We start from the raw sequence: 24137 nt of genomic DNA on the forward strand, positions 1-24137 counted from the left end.
AACAATAATAGCCAACTTCTATGTTTGTAAAGTATATATTTTAGCCACTAGTGTACAGTTTTTTTTAAAAGAGTTGAAATCTAGTCCATATCTATTCATTTCTAAATAAGCTATGTCTGCCCAAACGTGCTACTTTCATATTCCAAAAGACATTTAATAGTATTACATGTGGCAATTCTACAATATTGTCTGATATCTAAGAGGAATACAATAAACACTCATGATTGGTATCTGAACAACTGGATTTTATGAAATGCTAGTCTCTCTCATGTACAACAAATAATACCTACAGTATAAGTAATCATTTCTGTCACAGCAGGAAGATTAATCATGCACACGTTACCTCAGTACCAGTATTTTAATGTTAAAATGAGAAGAAAAACACAAATATAAAAATTCATAGATGAAAATGATTATTTGTTGCATAAATAATTATTCAATCAGTGTTTTACAACACATTTATTCTTTCTTTTGATTTAATGTCCAAAGAAATAATCAAAAAAATAAAACTGAATGAAAATAAGGACATGAATGCTCCTAGGTGTGGTGGAGGAGGATTTTATTATAAATATGAGGGAGAGCACATCTAGAGGCATTCAGAAGAGTCCAACTGAAAATGACCAACAGAATAGACTGCACCATGAAAGGAAAAAAAGAAGGGAATGTAGACAAAATTAAATGATCTTACTAAATAGGAAACACAGAGCCAAATACAGAGTTAAAAACCTAAGTGATCAGAGCACTAGCAAATAGCCTTTAGCTTACCACTCACTGCCATCTTTCTCTTCAGAGAGAGCTTCTAATGTCTAACTTGTCTTTTTTTGTTTGTTTGTTTGTTTGTTTGTTTTGTTTTGTTTTGTTTTGTTTTCGAGACAGGGTTTCTCTGTGTAGCTTTGCACCTTTCCTGGAACTCACTTTTGTAGGCCAGGCTAGCCTCAAACTCACAAAGATCTGCCTGCCTCTGCCTCCTGAGTGCTGGGATTAAAGGCATGCACCACCACCACCTGGCTAATTTGTCTTTTTATTGCCTTTCTGTTCTGCCTTCTCATTGTCTCTAAACCCAACCACATGACTTCCTCATCACTGCCTGTCTATACAGATCTCCAGGTCTCTATGCTTCATACTGAGATTAAAAATTCAGGTTACCACTTGGCTGTGTGTCCTTGAACACACAGAGACTCTGCCTGCTAGAGACTCTGCTTGCCATGTGATCAGATTAAGGACTTGTGCCACCACCACCAGACTTCTGCTAAATGGCTCGCTTTTAGCTCTGATCTCCAGGCAACTTCATTTATTAACATACAAATAAAGTCACATTTCAGCACAAATAAAATATCTCCATAGGGGGACAGTGAGAGAGGAAGATAAGAGAGAGGGGGGCAAAGAGAACCCAGAGAGGACTGTGAACCAAGAGAAAAGTAGCCAAAATCACTGTGGTTATATAGAAAAGGGAAGCTAGGGAAAAGGAAGGAAAGCTTAGAGGCTAGAGATGATTAGGGTAGGGGGTAGGTATGGGAAGTGCTAAGGAACCAGGACTCTGTAATTAATACTGGCTGAGAGCCTGGTGAACAGTGTCTGATTTGATATGTTAATAGGCACCACAGTTAGCCATTTGTCTGGGTTTCTTTGAGACCTAACAAAAGCTGTACTCAAGGACCAAGAGTGATAGTGTGGAGAAAGATCACTATAAGGAATTCTAGTGTATTACATAGACAGAAAGTACATTCAGAGAACAGCTAGGGGTGAGAAATCTCCTACCTGATACAGATATCTTCTTTACATAGAACACTTCTATGGTTGTTTACACATATTTTTTTATTCTATTTGTTAATTTATGCTGATTTATTATTGCTATTCCTCAGCAAGTTTGTCTTGTTTTGATATTGGATTTGATTATTAAGGCATTGGCTTCATTTTAAATTACTTTTCTTCTTTGATGTTTTGTGTGTTTTTATTTTATACTTTAGAAAACATTATGAGAAGTATTCATTAAATTTAATGAGGTATCAAAAATATTTGTCCCCAAATGGCTGATTATATTGCTTTAGAAAAATAATAAAATTATAGTTGTTTAATCTTCTAAAAATCAGTATTTATTTGTAAATGAGTGTTAAACTGTCTGCCATTAGCTAATTCAAGATCAGATTAATAAACATACAATATTAAATTAAAAGTCTGTAGGTTTAGCCATTAAACATGTATAATTATGATTAATAAATCAATCAAATTTATATAACAATATACATCCTATATACCCAGTAATGAAGTTACAATATGTACAGGAAGATTTCATGGTTCATAAGCACATGGTTGTAGGTCTATGGCCCTACATAATCTTTGCATAGCAAACAAACTTACAACCCTTTCATGAACTTTAATTGTTTATATGGTGTTTTACTTGAAGCTTAATGTTAATTTTTCCTACAGGCCACTCAGAAAGAGATTGAGAAGCAGAAGGCTCACTTGAAGAGTGTCACAGAACTAGGAGAGGCTTTGAAAACAGTGTTGGGCAAGAAGGAAACATTGGTGGAAGACAAACTGAGTCTTCTCAATAGTAACTGGATAGCTGTCACCTCCAGAGCAGAAGAATGGCTAAATCTTTTGTTGGTAAGAAAAGAGGCAGAAGCCTTTTCCACTCCTCTTTGTCAACAAGCCAGCAAACAAATAAACAATAAAAAATAACATAAAAATAAGAAAATAAGACTTCAATAATGATATTTGTATTTGCAAATTCAACTATACTCTATACATACTGATATACTAGAATATAATTCTAAGATATTTTTCCATACTTAACACTGTTTTCTATTTTTGATATGTTACTTAAAGGAAATTTAAATATTTCATTTTTTCTTTTATGAAATAGAACAAATGTTTTAAGAATTTTGTCTAACCAATAACATGGTATGTTTCTATACAATTCAGGAATACCAGAAACACATGGAAACCTTTGATCACAATGTACAACACATCACAAAGTGGATCATTCACACAGATGAACTTTTGGATGAATCTGAAAAAAAGAAACCCCAACAAAAGGAAGACATTCTTAAGGTAGCAAATAAAATATAAGAAGTAGTTTTCAAACTGCACAAGTTATGACAATCATGTTTAAACTATGAAATACCAAAGACTTTAATAAAAAAGTATAGCTATCTCTATTTCTTTCATTTCTATCTGTTGCTTTCTTCTTTTGATCATTCATCTTTTTCTTTCTACTTTCCTCCTTTTATAAGAAGTAATGACATTATAGAGTTCTATAATTTGGATATTTGTCCAAGTTCATATTCTGACTTTTGTATACTCAATATCAGCTCACAAAGGATTAAAAGGATTTATTTTTCTGTCATACTTTAAAATCATTCTTATTTTAATGTCAGTATTCTTGTGTGTTTCATGAACAGTTTCTTGTCCATTTATATTTCCCACATTAAATACAAATTTTTTATCTGCTAGTGCCAAATACCAATCTTAGAGTAGATTCAGTATCTCTGATCTAAAATATGCTAAGTTCAGAGTACTCCAAACTCTGAGATTTTTAAATACTTACATCATTCCACAGTAGAATATACCATGCCATGCAACACTGTTTCATGTGCAAAATTATTCTAAAATATTGCACAAAATTAACTTTAATCTAAATGTATAGTTATTTTTTAAATATAAATTAATTTTTTGTTTGTACTTCAGCCAATCATTAAGATAGCACATTGTACATGTGCATATATTCTAAAATCTAAAGTATGAAGTACTTTCTAAAGCATTCTATATAAGGAATATTCAACATGGTATTGTTGTTCATTATCATCAACTTATATAAACCAAGTTTTATATAATACACATATAAATAGACACAATATTTCATAATAAGCTATCTCATATTTAAACTTATTAATTGGGCATCCTATGTTGTATGTCACAAGATCCAATTAAACTTTGCTTTGAAACATGATTTCTACAGGATATATGAAGTGGAAATATATCTTCTTGACACTTTATCTCTCATTTGATGTTATTTCATTTCTCAATCAAATTAAAAGACTTGATTTTTTTACATACCTTATTTCAATTAGTACTTGACCATATTCTTGGTTGAAGTTTTATATTTTTTTGTTTTTTTGAGACAGGATTTTTCTGTGTAGCTTTGGTGTCTGTCCTGGATCTCGCTCTGTAGACCAGGCTGTCCTCAAACTCAGAGATCAGCCTGCCTCTGCTTCCCAAGTGTTGGGATTAAAGGCGTGAGCCACCTCCGCCCTGCATGAAGTTTTTATTAATGTGTGATTATTATTACTGCTTAAAAATTCAGCAATTATTATCATTTCTGTCTTTATTTTTGTTCATTCGTTTTTGAAGCAGGATCTTGCTAAATTACACAAGCTGGTAACTTGAAGTCATTATATAACACATATTATCTTTTAATTTATAAACTTCTTGTCAGTCTTTCAAGACTGTTGGGTTCATAGCTGTACACTACCATAATTAGCTCTTATTTTCTGTTTTTGTGCCATGGAATTTGTCTTTTTTAATAAAGTACTAAAGACATTATAGGATAGCTCATAAACATATTTACCTCATTATCTAGATTGTATCTTGATATAGATTTGCATTATACTCTGTAGTTTTAATTCATAATTGATTATAATGAAAGTAAATTTCATGCAAAGATTTTGATATAATATAACCTGGATAGTTGACATATAGGCCCTTTGGCTGCTTGGTTTATATGCAGCAGTCCTTTTATAAGCAATGCAGAATATCTATGTACTACAGAATCAACGTTTTCCACAATATTCAAGAAAATAAAGAAATCTCAGAAGTATCAGAAAACTATATAAACATGTGCATTGGGTATTTTTCATGCTGAGCACATAATTCAGTGGTGCCGTAGCTATTAATTCCAGTAAGGATAATAGAAAATAAGACTAAATGAATAATAATAAACTTGTTTCCAGACAATAACTAGAAGCCAGAACATTTCCCATTATCCTTCCTTAAACTAAGTAAACAGATTAAAGATATATATATGAAACTTAAGTATACTAGGGTAGTATTTTTTCTACCACACAGATTCATTCTACTTCACTCTTATTGAAATTGATTTTATTATTTCACTCTGTTCTTCTGCATATATGTCCACTTTTCTCCTTGTTATGTCTTCCTCTCCCTTTTCTCCTCTGCCCCTCCCTCCATCTCTCTCTCTTCCTCTGTGTCTGCTCCAACTTTGATTACTAACATAAAGCCCTGTTTCTTGCTCATGGAATATAGCGTTTAAAGGCTGAAATGAACGACATCCGCCCAAAGGTGGACTCCACACGTGACCAGGCAGCAAACTTGATGGCAAACCGAGGTGACCACTGCAGGAAAATAGTAGAGCCTCAAATCTCCGAGCTCAACCGTCGATTTGCAGCCATTTCTCACAGAATTAATACTGGAAAGGTAGGAAGATCTACTCCAAGGTGGAAACTTGTGCTAAATGATCTCTTGAGAAGGTTATGCAGTACTCTGAAGGGATCAAGAAATCCCCACAACAAGGTTTTCAAAAGGAGTAAGAAGGCCAAAATACACTTAAGGAAAATTTACCACTGACTATCATGGAGATAAATCTCTCTTCTTTTCTCTATAGCTTTCTTTCTGTCACACTTTTTCCTGCCACAGCTATGCTAGAACTGCACCCTGCAATGGTTTACATTTGTGCTTTCAGGGGTCACCTACAATAAAGTAACAGAGCATGCCACAGGTCGGAAAAAGAAATAAAGAAAGAAAAAGCACAAAAAGACATCTATCTATACTAAGCACTATTGAAATAATTTTTCTAAATATATTGCTCATGTGTAATGCATATCAAATATCTACCATGAGGCCTTGTACATCTGCATGATCTAGGATATTTGTACCTCTTTACTTGTTATGCACATTTGTGTATATAATTTGTTCATGCTAATTGAAAACACTGTGACAAAAATCCATTTGGTTATGCTGAAATGCTCAAGCCATGAAAGCAAATGAGTGTGAAACTTAAATTCAATATTTCTGTAGTTTGTGTGCCTATTTATCTTTATTCTATTTAATGAAGAACTGAGGAGTATGGTTTTTTGCATGATAATCTTCATATTTATATAACATGTAATGGATATAAAAAACTCTCAAGTAGTATGCCAAAATATGTAAATACAGGATTATAGAATGTCAATGTTTTGGTGAAGATTTGAAATGCAAGACATTATCTGAAAATGTATCCAATGTAGTCTGATACATTTTTCAATATAATATGGAAAACATGCAAATATAAAATATGTCTGAAAAAAATCACATATTTATAAATATAGTTAAGTCATGGAATCAATAAAACTGAGAAAAGAAACATGTATTGATAAAAAATTTTAAGTTTTTTCCTTACTTCTCTTAATTAATAAAAATTGCTAGATATGGTATTGACATTGTGTTAGGGTTCTGAAATGATAATTATACTTTACCATCACAGTAAAACTAAATACACAAATGATGTATATCTGATGATTTGCCTGTTTGTTGATTTGTGGGAAAATCAGAGAATGTATTAATAACTATTTTCACCAATATGGTCATCAAATTATATATATATATATTACCATCAATTATCCTAAAAATTCACTTTCCCAAAATATGCAGTGCATAACTTGAAAAACATAAGACAGGCTCTTAAATTTTTTTGTGCGTGTGCATACTTTTTAAAGATTCCCATCACTTCTGATTATATCCATGTTGTAGTTAACAAAAGTAACTCAGTATTATGTTGTTCCCATCAAGAATATACAATTTCGATAAACTCCTAAGTTACAGGATATTCCCAAGAATATGTGGATGTACTTTTAGGTAAATTACGCTATGAGAATGTGGCTCCCAGATACTACATTGAAAAAAGGGAGAGTTCATCCTCCGCAATAAACTTAATACCTTTCTCTAAGTGAGATTCTTAAGCAAGATCTCAAGGTATTTTTTTTTTTTTTTTTTTTTTTATATTTTGTCTGAATTTATAAGTAGTAATTTGCACATCATGGATCAATTTGGACATTCACATTTCATATGTTATTCATCCTTCCAAGTAAAACCTAAGTTATTCCAAATCAATAGCTTAACATATATATTGATAAAGCAATCAAATTTTAATTCACTGTGTATTCCTGTTTTCTCTTAATTACAAAAAAATGGCCAGATAAAAAGTTGATACTATTATAGAAAGATAATTACACTTTATCATGATAAAACTAAACTCACAAATATAGAATGTTTGATTATTTTTATATTTGTTGTGGCAAGAAATAATATTGAGCTTCCATTTTGCTGAGAATTGTGCGGATGCAAGGGTATAAAAATATTTGCTTAAAAATATCTGCTTATAAACACAAAACCAAATAAATTGCAATCATAAAAATATGCTTAATACTAAAACCTGTCAAAGGAAATTTTCAAAAACCACCAATAATTCTAGTAGAAAACAATGCTAACTTTGTCAACAATATGGAGATAGGCACTATCTCTAAATGTCTATGATTTTGTATAAGGAAGTTACATTTTCCAGTTATTTTTTTCAATGAAGGTTTATTTACTTGAGTAAAAAAACCCTCCACATTGTAGAAATTTTTCTTGGTAAACAATTAAATTTAAAGTGATCTTTATAGAAGGCTGCAGTCTTCAAAATAATAGACCTTCAGCACAATGAGATTTAAATTGCTTTTACCAGCAAGGCTGTCACATAAAAATCTAAAATGTAACAAAGTTCAAATATCCACACAGACTCTGCAGTGACTGTTCTTGGAACAGCAGTGCATCCTTAATTTGCAAAAGTAAAAGAAAAAATAGAATTTCATTTGTCTTCTTAAAAATAATCATAAACTCATATCTTCATGTAAAATTTCTGGAAATTTAATATATAAGAAAACAAACACAATTTTAAAGATATATACTTTAATGTTTGCACATAAGTGTTCAAGGCCTCTTTTTACTTCTAGCTCATTTGTAGTACTATACACCTTTGTGTCTCCACAAAAAAGGAAAATTACCCTGAACCTCAAAAATAATGATTCAAAATTATATATATAATTGATAAAATTATGGCATTATTAGGTAGGATGAGATTATACCCTTTAAAATTAAATTTTTTCTTTCTATGATTGAGCTCAAGCAGAATATGGTGTTAAATTTTTCAAAGTAGGTCAGTCCAAAAACCTATAATTTTGAATTGGACACTTCAATATTTTTGTCTCAATAAATTACATCCTTAAGTTATTTAATGATATATATGATTTTGCATATAGAGTAGGATTCTAGTAGTGTCAGGATGGTATTAGATGTCAAAACCAGATTACTTTCATGTTTGAGATTGTAGTAGCTTCCTAGGTAGATTTTCTTATAAACAAATCTTTGGCGATAATTAAAATGTGAAAGTCATTTGATAATGAAGAATATTATGATCTGAATGTAAAAATTAATTTTAGGCTAGCCTTTTAGCAGTCAATAATGACAATTAAATACAGCAAAGATTATCATGAGAAGGCACTGATTATTCTTCTATGCTCTGTTGAGTAATGACTATTGAAAGGCATACATCCATACTTCTGACACAGATTGTATATCATAAGAAACTCTAAGTCAAAACAGTGAGCCCTGGGATTCCTCAAATGATACTGGACATGGATGGGGCAGCATGGTGGGAAGGAAGTTCTTATGTTGAAACCCCCCTATTGCTTTGTTAAATAGCTAAATATATTAATAATTGTATAATTTGGCATATTTCCCTTTAAATCTCAGGGCGTCCTTGGCATATAAAGATCATGCCAGTCTTCTTTTAACTTCAACATTGCCATGTGGATAAATGATGTAAGAAGTATATATTTAGAAAAAAAATGTTATAAAGTTTTGAAATGCTGAAAAAGAATGTATATCATTAATTATTATTTTGTTAGATATAGTGAGCCACTGCTTAGTCCTTAAATTTTTAGAACTAAGATAATCATTGATGAACAAAGGAAAGAAGAATTTTTTTTTTTTATTTTCTGGTTTCTGCTAGAGTGGATTGGAGTAAAGTAGACATGTCTTTGCCTTTTTTTTTTTCCAAAAAACTACTCTAAAGGGTAATCAACTAGACTTAAAAAAGAAAAAAAAAAACTAGAAAGTTCTACCTCACCTACTATAACATTTAAAATACCTAAAATGCTACCTCCTTCTAGTTATTGAAATTGATCAAATATTCAAGATGTTGAGAACCTGTAATATTTTTCAATTAGTGTAAGGACATGGTAGTTTTAGGGAGTAGGCCATTATTATAAAATCAAACAATGCACCCTTTAAGAACCCTTGGCAAATTTCGAAAAAAATGAGAAGTGATAGCTTGGCTTAACTTTCCTTGCTTTAGAGTATCTGAGTTGAAAGATAAGGTGTTTGTCAAGGGGGTGCTATTAGGAACAGAAGGTACCATGAAACAGATGAATAGCAAAGAGATTAGAAAGACAAAATAAATTCCTAATGCTGTTGCTTAGGAAATCTCTGTTTCTCTTCCTTCTCCTGGAAGCCAACTAAAGGAAGGGGAATTAGCATTTGAAGAAATGATTGTTTTCCTGGGTCTTAAAGAATTAATGAAGATAGAATAGAGAATAAAGGAATAGCTAGATGAATTCTCATCAGCCATACACTATTTTGAGAGCACAATGTTTTGTCCTGTGGCGACACTATTGTTAGCTCATATGTGATAGATTTAAGTAATTTACTGTTACATTCAGGATATATACATGAAAACTGGGTTGAGAGTCATTTTCATGGTAAGTGAATTTAGCAGTCATTCTAAAAGCTTTGAGGAGATATCAATTTTGGATAAGCTTAGTAGAGAGTAAATTAAGATTCCTTATGAGATAGAGGGTATGGAGCATGAAGCATAGTTGTGGATGATAAAACTGAAGAGGTTGACTGGATACAGCATAAAGAGGTCATGACAACAAGACTAATAGATTGTGCTTAATTTAGCATGCAATGAGGATTTTTTAATGGTTCTGTTTCATGCCCTAGTATGTGAGGAGAACACAACTGAATAGTGTCAAGAATTAGGGAAGCCAGACAGGAAGGTATCAAAATAGTCTGTATGAAATACGAGGACTTTGAATAATGGAGTATTTATGGGAATCAAAAGAAGTGTTAATGGAGAGAGAACTCTCCAATTTTTGTGTGCACTTGGGAGATTATAAAACACAGATTAAAAGGTTGCACAACAAGAGATACTTGTTCAGTGAAAGTAGTGAAGCCTGAAAGTTTATATTGCTAACACGTTTCAGGATGACACTAATGCAAATGGACTAAGAAAGCATACCTCCAGAACTATCTAGTTAGCTGCATTTGGAACTAGCAGAGATTTTGCCTTTGAGAGACATGAAGATGGGAACTAAATGATTAATTAGAATTCCAAACTGATTGTTTAAGAAAGACTGTGTCTGAAATTCAGTAATTATTAAATATGCATCAAGATATGATTCCCATGTATCAATGTTTTCATAAGAGTTTTAACTATACTTCATAAAGCTCTGTCCTACTAACATAGGCAGTTATTTCATTTTTTGAAAACCATTGCAAAATATATGCATATGATTCCTACATATCTATAATATTTTATTCTTCTGAGTGCTGGAAAATTTACATATTGGCCCTGAAATGGATAATAAGTAAATAATTTTTAAAAAGTGAACTTATTTTCCCTGTCTTTAGTTATTCACTAAGACATATGCTATAGGATATACTTTTACCATTTTTTAAATTTCCATATGGACCTTGAAACTCATAACCAAAATTTATCTAGTAGTTTCTATACATGTATTATAACAGTAAAGTTAGATCTAGATAATCTGACATCATGTGTTTAAATATTCATTGTTTTATTGCTATAATAATTATACATGTCAGGTTTTTTTGTTGTTCAAGCACCAACAGTATATACAAAACTAATCTTTCTGCAGATGATAAACTTTTAGATATTTACAGTAGGTTTAGAGATAACCAATGAGACAGGTCACAATGTAGATTAGACCACACATACACACACACACACATACACACACACACACACACACACACACACACACACACACACTCACACACACACACCCTCACACACAAACACTTGACTTCCTTAAAACATAGTTTTGTGTGTGGTAAATAATTAAATAGCACATTAGACTGATATTTTGTATCTCTTGAACATCAATATGAAATAAACAACACAGCTTGCACAATCTGGGATGTCAAAGTAAGATTTCATAGACTTAGTAATTTTAACTAAGACTTAACCTCTGTTATCAGTTTATTAATAAGAATATACTGATCTTACCCCCAATCTGCAATTTGTTTCTAATCATCTTCTAACATAGCACCTCTTCAGACAGAAAAATGGCCAAAGTGTATAATTAGGGACAATTATTTATGTTATATAAATATATATTTGACTTAAGTTTCTACAAAGAAAATAAAATGTTTGTAGATGAAAATTATAGGGAAAAGCTGCAGATATTGTTCAATATACACATTCTATAATTAATATCTTTAGAGATAATTATAGGTTCACTTTCAAACTATATAATACACATGTTATTTAAATTTGACTGAAATGAATAAGAATTGAATAAATCTACACAATTTCTATTCTAATAACACTATTTCACATTTGTATTTGACTACCCAGCCAGCAGAGTTAATTATATTTAAATTTTGATAATGAATGTCTTATAATTAGTTTAAATATTTTGAATGCTGATATGTAGTTGAAAATAGTGAACTCTGTCTTTTGATACAACTACTTGGGTTTTATTAGAATGGTATTTATTCTAATTAAAGCTATTTGGTGATTACTGATTATAGTAACTTAAAAAGAAAAATAGTTTTCCCAATTAGTATAAAGAAAAATAGTTTTCCCAATTAGTGTAAGTGCACTCAAAAGTAGTCATTCGTTGGACAACAGACTATTAGATAATTATATGAGGTTATGAAAGAGGCTCTATTGTCTCAAAGTTCTTACACTTAGACTGGTTAGAAAGTTTTAGATCTCAGTTCTTTTGTTCAGAAACTCTGTTTTTTCTGATTTCCAACATAATCTCATACTTCTGTTTATGTCAGAAAGTTATGATTGATGTATGATATATTAGCATGAATATATCTAGTTTTATTTCAGATGGTATCTTTACTGTACTTTTTTCTTTTAAAGTCACAAAGACCTAAATAGATTGCCTGAGAGGATAGAATGTAGAAAGTTGAAAATACAGTTTTCCAAAATATTGTGTTTTTACATTTAATTTAACTAGCTTCATCAAACCTTGCAGTGAAATCCTGTCTTGTTTCATTTGGCACTACTGAACCCTCCCAGTTATGAAAAAGAGAACTACTTACAGTAGTACTTTACACAAAAGTAGCCAATTATACTTGATCTACCAATTTCTTATACAACCACTATTTAACCAGTTCTGAAGTGGGTAACCCAGAAGTTTATTTCATCAACTTAAAAATCAACAGCAACGTACTGGACAATCCTCCTATCAAGCTTCACAACTTAGCCATACTTTCATCAATAGAGCATTCAAAATAAATTGGTATTTAACCATAAATTACCATATCTATTACCAAACCAATTCAACCAATGAATGATGCTATTTTGAGCTTCAGCATAATTTTAATCCAACTTTTTCATAAGTTTTCTCATAGTTTAAATTTAAATTTAAAAAATCAGTAAGCCCATAAATTATTACTTTGGCAATGTTTCTTATAAACATGATAAATATTTTTAAAGAATCTTGTTTATCCTTCTAAGTTTTCTTTCCTCTATAGACAGGAATATTTGAAATTATTGTCCATATCATGTCATTAGTCTCTTCTCTGTTGGGAAATGTCAGTGGTCCTTAAAACCACTTAATTGTTATTAGCTCATTTTTCCTTCATTTCTCGTTTAGTTATTGTAATTGTAAACACTATTTCAAACGTGCAAAATTGAAAAACATATTGATTGAGTTTAAGGAATTTTAAACTAAACTGTAGCACGTGGATTACTTATTATCGGTTGAGATTCCATTGTATGTTCCAATCTAGTACTTTTATTATGATGGCTGAGATTCCATAATCAAAATTAACAGATGTTTACAATGCTATCTTTGTAAGCACATGCATTATTATGCTATTGTATATGTATAGGCTGAAGTAATATTTAACCAAAGAAAGTAAATATTTTATTATCAATCAAGTATAACTAAATGATTATAAATGCTTTCAAAATTTAATAAACCAGTTTGTAATTGACTTTTTTTCATTCAGTTTTTTTTTTTGTTCTTTGTTGGCTTGTGATATAATTTACCATTAATGACAAAACTTCAAGGCTCTTCATTAATAGAGCCTTAACTCTCGTCAATCCTTCAACTTTTCAACAAAGCACAGTTAATAGTTGTTAAGAAATTTAAAGGAATATTAAAATATCAAGGAAAACAAAGTGTTGTCTTTCTCAGTTTCTCTGTCTCTTCTTTCTTTTGTGTCCATTTATCTGTTTATTAAAGTTTTCTATGTTCTATCTTCTATGTATTTTTGTGTAACTGCACGGTCATGCTAAAGTTCTTAAAATAAAAAGGTAAGTAAAAGATTAAATTGTGCAAAGTAATAATTACTATATTCTTCTCTGGCTTCATTATAACTTCATTTGTATTATATATATTCTAAAACATATCTTGTATTCACTGTCTAACATAATGTGACATAATTATGATTCTATTTTTACAATAATAACAAATTTTCTTCAAGTAAATAAAATATTTTATTTGACAATTAAGATGATTTTCAACTATTGCCTTCAACTGTCATAGACAATTTATCATAATTTGATTTTGAATAGTTAAAATTATAAACTTGATACAATGAGCTGAAGTGTATGAGTTTATTTATTTATTCATACATTTTTCTTGTTGTCTTATGAGGCAGGGCTTAATTATGTAGCCCTGATTGATCTCAACTAGCATTTCTTCTATCTCAGCCTCCAATGTACTCAGAGTACAGGTGTGCATCAACAGGAACTTCCATGTTATTGATTTCTTCCAATAGTCTACATAATAACACAAAAGTATGAAGGACAATGAAAGCATGGAATTAAAAACTTTCACTGGTTAGCAAAAATTTCTTCCTCATTAGGAATGCAAAGCCATACAATAGTGGTGAACTAGTAAATTATAAAGAGCAACAATTAGGCTTTTCCAATTTTTTAATATATAAAGAGTAGTAATCATATCATATTAATGGATGATCTCTTCTTGCCAAGAGCTGAAATAATTGGATTGATTAGTTATCACCAACTTAATTGTAAAAATGATCATGATAAATCAATGTACAATTAGTCTTAAAACTAGAAATTTATATAATAAACATCCTTTTCATATAAAAAAGGGATGTCATATTTGCTATGCAAAATGCAGACTGATACAAGAGGTATTGCTAACTTCAAAGAATGAAAAATCTATTGAGGATAAGTGTATTATTGATTAGATAATACTATATTCATATGTAAGAGATATTGAAAAAAAGTTGTTTAAGATCACAAACAAATGAAATTCCAGGCAAAATCCACTTAAAATGTCTCACATCTAAAGGGTTACCTAGACTATTTTGCTCAAAAATATGATCTAAAAATAACACACTATAAAATACATGTGAGTGAGACTGATGCTTTATGACTAATATATAAGTAACCCAATAAAATTTTTGAAAATTTCATTTTGAATACTATTGATGAGATAGTATTACATATGAAGCTTTATAGTTATTAATGAATACTAAATCTTACCAATTGGCATGCTTAAAAGAGTACAAATCTACACTAACAATAAAAGTCTACAAATAATCAAAACTTGGCTAATCTAAATTAAGATTTAGTATAACTATAAAACATGCATACATTTTGAATTTTTGTTTTTGAATAGAGAATGTGAAATATAACTATTATTTTTGTTATTTAGAAGATAAAATTTTGGACATATTAAAATAAAATATTGTTAAATATTGGAAGATAATTTCTTGTACTTATTCATAATAAAATAATTTTATCCAATTTTTGTTTTTAATATAGCAACCAGATCATTTAAAAATTGCATTTATAACTTTCAATATATTTCTATGGAACTACACTATTCAGAACAGTTTGCTTGAACTTAGAGAATATATTTCATCATGAGGTGTTAGATTTTAAGATAGTACTCATTTTAACATGGCCATATTTATATATAAGACCTAATGCATCACTATTAGTGTCTATTTATTTTCACAATAAAAAACCTGCTATTTCTAATAAAGCTTGAGAAAGTCCCAATCTTAAACATATCTTTATGTTAGCCTAATGTTCAGTCTTTGAATACTTTCAACCTCTTCTAGAGTATTCATTTTGGAAGTATAGTCATAGCTTTTAATCTCTAACCTGACTAGTAGTCTTTTACAAAATGTAGTTTTATATCAAGAAGTCTAGACCCTGTGCATTTTGCTAAAAAAAAAAAAAAAAAAACATACCCCGCAAAAAAACAGTGTTTAAGCTTTTATTCTTTGTGTGAATTTGTATTCATCTTTGCAGTAGTATTGCCTAAAGTATTTTTACATTAATACTACATTGTTGGTAGCTTTTTGTTGTTTTCATCTGGGTTTTACTTTTTGTATATGATGATATCATGTTCTTCATATCTTTTACCCATTGTTGATATATTTTACATATGAATTGCAAAGCACCAATTAGATCTTTTGAATGTTTTGTTTGGAAATTGTGCATCTTGGAAGACAAATAGCTCAGGGTAGAGAGTTTGACTGCCATGTAAAATACTCTGGATTTGATCTCAAACAGTTACACACAGACACACAGACACACACACACACACACACACACACACACACACACACATACATATATATATCTTACTAAACTTCTTACAACACTCATTCTGCTATGCTATTACAGTGCTATAGTAATGTTTACTTCCTTTTCTAGAAAAAAAATTTTGGAGTACCTATTCCATATCAGAAATAAATCAAGATATAAAGAAACAAACCTATTTTAACAGATACTGTATCTTGTCTCACTGATTCTGAAGTTATTTCAGAGGACAAAACACAAGCATATTATCATCTTCCTTGGGAATGTTTTCTATACTTCAATAGGCTATTGAATCAAGTTTTGTTTCCAGTTTGATACATTTTCCAACCTGGCACCTAAATTTCTCCATGATGACATTAGAATTAAACTATATAATTTTCTATAATTATTTTGGAAAATAAAAACATAAAACCAAGAATTGTTTATCCTTTAGATACGTTCCAAAATAGTAACACCAGACAATGGCTATGATACAGAGGTGAGCATTGAAGGCACGATACATTGAGCATTAATTTCTATCACACAACTGCATAGGACTTTGGGAAGCAATGATATGAGGTATTTACTGAACATTCATTTTATATATATATATATATATATATATATATATATATATATATATATATATATATATATATGGTAAACATTTAACTCATTTGATCCTCATACCGTTCACATGAAGTAGATGTTCCTTTTCCCCCCAGTGTTACAAATAAAATATTTCATGCTCTAGAAAATATAAAAGCAGATGTTAGCTAAGATTCATCAGCTAGTGTGTAAAACCCAATTTCAGTATATGAATTTAAATCAAAAACTTATTTTCTTTGCTAGAAGATTAGAGGCATTATAAGAATCTTTAGAGACAATAAATCAGTGACCAAATGGCCGAAAGAACAATCCTCTATCAGAAAGACATAAATAAACCTAGAAAGATCCTCAAGAAAAGACTAAGAGATGACTATCCTCTTGGAGGCTATGCCTTGTTTGTTTTTAGTAGATGTGTAAGGATCCTGTGCAGCAAAAATACAATTGCAGCAGTGCTTAGTGGGAGGCCATATTGACCTGGTCAATGTGCACTGGATGGAGATGTTTGGTAAGGAAGGGAATTGGACACCTCTTTGGAGATCTTTAATGTTACTGGGACTACAAAGAAAGTACATCATAGGTAATTAATTTATATTTGATATTTGTTAGATCCAAGGATAGCCAAGATTAGAGAATGTATGCACAAACATCATGATTTGTGTTTTGAGAATGATTAGCTGAGAATCGAATTGTGGTCTTAACAAAATTAGGTAAAATGGGGTCAGATATACCGTGAAGAAAGAGGAGTTCAGTTCCAGATATGTTGAATTCAAGAAATGGGTTAGCCGTTGGGAAATTTAGACTGGAAATCAAGAGTAAGTTCACAGATAAATGTAACAACGTGAAAGACACAGGGCTTCGAAGAACAATTAATTAATTATGGAAGAAGCATTGGAACATTGTCACAGGAACCACTTACCGAGCCCTTGAAACTGTCCTGTTTGAGTATGTGGACAGATGATGAGGTAGCAAAGAAGCAGTTGTAGCAAAACATGTAAATATAACCACAAATGGACTCATGTTGTTTTGGTATCAAGTTAGTGAAAAGGGTTACTTTAAGCATTTATTTTTCTAGCCATAAATTCATGTTGAACAGTGAGTTGTTCTCACTAAGTATTAGCAAAGGTGAACAACAATTCCATAATTTAAAGTATCACAAGATAGGTATTGTAAATGCATTTGGATACTATACACATATGAACTGTGGCAGTATGATGATAATTGAAAGATTGTAATCTCCTTTAAATTTGGGGAATTCCAGTTTCTACCCTTTCAAAATTATGGTGTTTCAAATGACAAAGTATCATTAAAATCTGAAGGAATACTACTATGATAGTCTATTTAAAGGGACCCTATACACCATTCACTGGACAGGGAGAAGAACATTGACGATGTGTCATTATTCACAGTTTATGTTACATTTATTCTCTTATGAATAGCAATAGTTTAGTCATTCTCCCACTACTAACAGATTACGTTTAAATATTTATTTTGTCCTTGAAGAATATGCAAATTTTCTCTCAAAACCTTTCATCTAAAAGTGGTAGTAACAAGCTATAACTTATTATATGGATAGGAAAGAATAGATAGGAAAAAAAACATAAAATTAATACAACCTTGGGCAAAAAAATGCAAAGGCATTTTCTTATTTCCATAACATGAAATTGTTCTGGAAGAAATCCAGATTTTTTTTTTTTTGCTATCTGTGGGTTTTTTTAATTGGTCAGGTGAAAAATAATTTCTAGTGTTATAATTACAAATTTAAATACAACATAAGGTTCAAAAAAGTAAAAGAAGTACAGTTTATTAACAGAAATTGAATGATTACTTGTTCTTTTGTATATTTTATTTCCAATGTCTTTTCATGCATTTTCATGTGTTTTGTATATGAAATCAAAGGATTATTAATAATGTTAAGACCATGATCAATATCAGTTTCAGATTTAAATATGTTGTAAAGTATGCAAAATATTTGGGTTTCATTCACAAGAATTTATTTATGCCACCTAAGAAAACATTCCTGGAGCAAGCTAATAGTGTTGTCTTATGAGAACATACCAGGAATTTATACCATCCTAAAAATGACATTTGAAATATGTGAGCAGATTGCCACATTGTTTTTCTAAAAACAAGGTAAAAATTCCTAATTTTACGCAAGGTTACTGTTTTTGATGAAAGTGGCAATTTTGGACAGACACATTTACTTAAATTTTATACTATTGGGATGCCTAAAACAAGATAAAAGTTCGCCTTAGAATATTTGAAATTAGCACAGACAAATATATGTAAATTGTCTCTTTTGATATTCTGGAATGATGAATCACATTTTCTTGCACATATGTTCAGCTCTGATGACAAGTGGTTTTCCATATATGCATTCTCAAGTACTTCCCAGTTGTATTTCAAAACCTTCATAAACTTTAATATGGAAACATAATGCATGCCATTATTTTAGCAACAGGGGGCTGAATAAATGTATTTCATTTGGTTTATGTTTCTAATAAAAAGTAATTTTGATTTAAATTAGCACTATCTTTTTTTTTTTAGGCCTCCATTCCTTTGAAGGAATTGGAGCAGTTTAACTCAGATATACAAAAATTGCTTGAACCACTGGAGGCTGAAATTCAGCAGGGGGTGAATCTGAAAGAGGAAGACTTCAATAAAGATATGGTAAATTGGTTATGATGAAAGTGTGAATGAGCTGGGAATGAAAATGAGTAAATATTTGGAAAGAAATATAACTTATGTCCCCAACTGAATTCTCAGAATGCCAACATTCACATAGTGTCATTTTTAATGATTTTAATAAGTTGAAAGTATTCCTTTTGACATGTTATTATAACTGCCAAATTACCATCTTATGAACATATGGGAATACTCTCAACTTCTAAAAATTAGTTCAATTTTGTTTTGGCTTATTCCATTTTTAAATTCAGAAGGCAAAATGTAAAAGGAAATAGCCATTCAAGGACATAAACTAAAATATAACAGAAAATTATAGTATTATATATAGCTGATGCTTTTGATAATAGCAAGGACAATTGTATGAAATGTCTGCCAAAGGTTCTAACAAAGTGGTTTTACCAAAGATTTAGGAAAATAATGATTATGTGTATATGTATATGTGTGTATAAATATATATGTATATGTATATGTATGTATATATATATATATATATATATATATATATATATATATATATATATTGCTTATTGCTTATTGCTTATTGCTTATTGCTTATTGCTTAGTCAACGGGAGTAAAAAGATATATTCATGTGGCCTGAACATAAACTCAGACCATCTTCTTCCAGTTCCTATTAATTTCAAAATATCTCTTATATTTCTCTCTGGCTTGACTATTTCTACATCACATCACTATTCACTGAGTGTGATTATGCTACATGCACTTTACATTTTTGCATGTTCTTTCCCCTCTTTCACTGCTGTTACATGTACCACACTAGAGATTTTCATATATACATATATGCTAGAGACATCTAAATGCTTGAAAACAACATTAGAAGGCAATATATAATTTTTACTTGCTAAATAATGTAAAGTTTTGGGAAAAGTCAGCCTCTACTCATAGTACTTCTGTCTTCTTGGAGTTGTCTGAATCAGTACTCCTTACATAAGAAGTTTAGTGACCTTTACATCTCAGCTCATGGAAAGAAAGACAGGAAGAAACTTCCCGAAATTCTGAGATCCAGCTACCTCTCCTTCATGTCAAAGAAGAAATTCCAGGGTGAAGAAGTCAAAAAGTGTTGCTACTTCTCTGCCTTACTAACTGCCCTGCCATAGACTACTCACTTAGGGAAATAAATTAGTTTTATTAATGTTTTCTTTCCTCAGCCATGGGAAATTCTTCACAGTCTCAAAAGGCATATTAAAACATTCTATTATAGATGATATATAATCTGTAATATATATACATATATAAAATATACATATATATACACATTAGACTATTAATAGACAATTGTAAAGAAAATCCCATTTCCTTTAAACACAGCATTGTATTTTGAAATTTAAACATATATTTTCATATATTACATTTATTACCATACATAATAATATAAATGTATATATAGAAATATATCTTTTGAAGTTTGTGTGTCATTTATCATTAGTGTACCATTGCATGCTATGTCTTTGTAGTAAATATTTTTCGTATTTGGAGTTGAGTAACAAGAAACAACAGATGCACAAATGTAAACGTGTCATAGTATTTTATTTTTATGTTTATTTTTTCAAATATTTAGTAAATGGAATTAAACTATGGTTCTTAGAGAACAAAACAAAATGACAATTGAAAATTTTTTAATTTATTTAAATGCATACTCATTGTATTACTTTATTTGCTTAAGTTTAGCATAATTATGTGTCATTTTAGAAATTAACTATTATACATATGTGGCAAATTTCCCGATCATTTTTATTAATGCTCTGTATTCTAAATTTGAGCGTTTAGGTTTAAATATAAAACATAGATTAATATGTAAAATTTGCCATATAGTTATAGATCAGTTAACATTGGAAGTGAGAAGATTAATTTATTTCCTAATTCATTTTAAATTTGTTTAACTGTAATAAAAATAAAATCTGAAGGAATGTTTTTCCAGAAAATCATGACTTCTCTGACAGAAAGTGCCTTACTCTCCATCTTTGTATTCAAAATCTGTCTTCAGAAGAGATATACAGGAACTGTTTTCTATCTAATTGTAAAAGAAATATAAGCATCATATTTTATGATAACATCTCCTAAAAATTTTAAATTGGATTTTGTGTGTATTTAAATACATTTGATTATCTCTGTTAACCATGTACAGCTTTGTAAAAACCCAATTGAAGACTGTACTTGTTGTTTTTAATCAGAGTGAAGACAATGAGGGTACTGTAAATGAATTGTTGCAAAGAGGAGACAACTTACAACAAAGAATCACTGATGAGAGAAAGCGAGAGGAAATAAAGATTAAACAGCAGCTGTTACAGGAAAAACATAATGCTCTCAAGGTATTAGAGCTCAAATTATAATATGCTTTGTCTGGGGTTTTGTATATATAGGGTAAAATACCATGTACATAAATAAAATCTACTTAAGAATTTTAGTTACCAGAAAATTAGTTTCCCTTTGAATACGTGTGCTTTATTTACGATTTTTTTTGTGCTACCAGTTTTCAGAGATATGTGACATAAACTTTGTTTTGTTTATTTTCTTAGTAATATTGAAAGCTCTCTAAAAGTATCATTCACAGTGTTTATAAATTTGTTTTCTATTACCCTTTATTCCTATTAGCTAGTTTTGTTTTTGTCATGCTTGCCAGAATAATCAGTTGATATTTCCTCCACTGTTGTTGTTTCTTTACAATAGGTCAAGTATTTTGGTAAACTGTTTAATAGGGTCTAGAATTTCCTCATTAAAAAAAAATAAACTTGACTGTGTTTATAACAGATACTTTGTAAAAGTAGACATCTACAAGAGCCTAATTTCATTTATATAGGAACCCTCAAAAATGTTCGTAATGCACTTGAAAAAATAATATCTGCACTCAAGTATCCTTGTAACCCATCTGTATTGTGCAGGAAGAACAGAATGAACTGTTCGTTTTTCTCTAATGCTGTCTAGGCAGTCCTTGAGATAGAACTAGATATTCTAAACCTTCTGTGAAACTTTACTTTTGTATATGATTTCAAAATTCCCTATTTTCCTTCATGGCTTATTTTCTAATGCTGTTAATTGTAATGTTTTTCATTGTGAATCATTGCTTTAGACCTATATGTCTATATAGTCACATTCCCCTACTAGGTGGATGGAGTCTGCTTTCTATATGCAAATAAGTGGGTACAATCTTTTCCCCTATTGTAACCAAATAAACACTGCTGAGAATGTAATTACCCAGTATTGTGCCTGCAAGGAATCAACAAGGAAAGTCTAATTGGCCAGCAGGTGTTCTAAAGGTAACTGCTGGTAAATATAGTAAATAGAAAAGCCCTCTTACTTGAGGGGAATGCAAGAGCAAAGCATAATGTGGCCAGAAAATCAGAAACCTGTGTAATTCACACTCTTCTGTGACAAAAGCTTTCAGAAGTTTATAGATTAGTCACACAAGGATATGTATGCTATGGGTCATCAGTATCTAAGCCATCTTCCATACATCTAACAAATACATATTTTTTATAAATAATATTCTATATTACACATTGCCTCTTTCTAAGGAAATCAAAGGACTACCAGATTTATAACCATCATTCCTTTATGCACATATATACATTGTATCATGAATAAGTTACAGTTCAATAAGTGCCAGGATTGGATCTTGGTATATCATTTGGGGGAGCAGAATTCCATTAGACTCTTTGAAGGCATTTATTACCTTTATATGGGGTTTAAAAATGACATACAAAGTACAAACTACAGTAAATTATAAATCTTCAAGCCACAAGTAGTTAATAAAAATCAACTTTGTTTGCCAAACCAACTTACAACAAATACAGATATGGAGTTAACCTGCCAAGGTTAACTATTATTACAAAATATTTTTAAAGAGATTAGAAGTTTCCAAAGCGAAGAAACTTTAAGTTCTTCATTGGTATTTTTTAATTCATATTAACTTGGATATAAAACCCAATTGCTACCTCTTTGAAGAAATGAAATCTGTACATAGAACTATTACATTTCTATGGGGTACAAACTGGAGTTTTAGCTAATTCTATTGATTTCAGAAAATTTTGAGTATACTTCTATGAGCCAATTACTTTCTCCTTTAATGATTTGTTGAGGTTATTTGTTTATATCACCAAGTTGATTGAAACTATTCAGTCTTTTTGGAATAGAAATTATTTTTATACTGTGAATATGATCTAGTATAATAAGACAATATTGGCTAAGCATGAATTTAAAGAAAAAGAAGTGTTTTCTGATATTAATTTCTCAATTTTATATATGATCATAGCTCCATAAAGAATAGTTAAATTTCTACATATATAACATGGAACAACTTTAACTATAATATTGAATTAAAATTATTATCTTGATTTTTAAATTTATGTATATGGGTATTTTCTCCTGTATGTTTTTCTTTGCACCATGTGTATGAAGTGCCTGCAGAGGCCAGAAGATGGTATCAGATTCCCTGGGACTGGAGTTACAGATGGTTGTGAGCAGCCATATGGGTACTAGGAGTCAAACCTGGGTCCTCCAATATTCTAAAATACTGAGCCATTTCTTCAGTTTCCAAAATAACTACATTTTAAAGCAACAATATTAATGACCTAACTATAAATACATTTCTAAAACAATGAATGTATATAGTTTGTCTATATAGTGTTAATTTTTGTTAATAAACCTCAAACTGAACATATGCATTTTAGAATTTTAAGTATTTTAAAATTGAAATACAACTCAATGCTTTTGGAGCTATCTAGTTATGTCCATTGTATTCATATATGAAACTGTTTCAAATGTACTATGTAACCATTTCCTTAGATAATTAAGACTTGTAAGCAAGTTTGAATATTCAAAGAAAAAATTTTGTGTTATTCATGTTTCTTAGCTTCTGAACATAGATCTAATGCACAAATACATAATTTAGTAATTTATATCTATGCTCTGTATTTAAATGTGATTTTTACAAAACAATTAAAAAGATAATGGACT

General features: G+C 30.3%; 1 protein-coding gene across 4 annotated transcripts in view; it reads left to right on the plus strand.

Moving 5' to 3' along the window:
* Nucleotides 1–24137, plus strand: part of Dmd (dystrophin) — a 1920150-nt gene that overhangs the window by 678230 nt on the left and 1217783 nt on the right. For 3 of the 4 annotated variants that reach the window (XM_036174407.1, XM_036174408.1, XM_036174405.1), the window contains 5 exons: nt 2428–2607; nt 2926–3054; nt 5266–5436; nt 19028–19150; nt 21356–21493. In XM_036174407.1, coding sequence (XP_036030300.1) covers nt 2428–2607; nt 2926–3054; nt 5266–5436; nt 19028–19150; nt 21356–21493 — 741 coding nt within the window. The remainder of the gene's footprint in view (nt 1–2427; nt 2608–2925; nt 3055–5265; nt 5437–19027; nt 19151–21355; nt 21494–24137) is intronic. The other variant, XM_036174406.1, reaches the window with a different exon arrangement.

Source organism: Onychomys torridus, chromosome X, assembly GCF_903995425.1.
Source record: "Onychomys torridus chromosome X, mOncTor1.1, whole genome shotgun sequence".
Taxonomy (NCBI): Eukaryota; Metazoa; Chordata; class Mammalia; order Rodentia; family Cricetidae; genus Onychomys; species Onychomys torridus.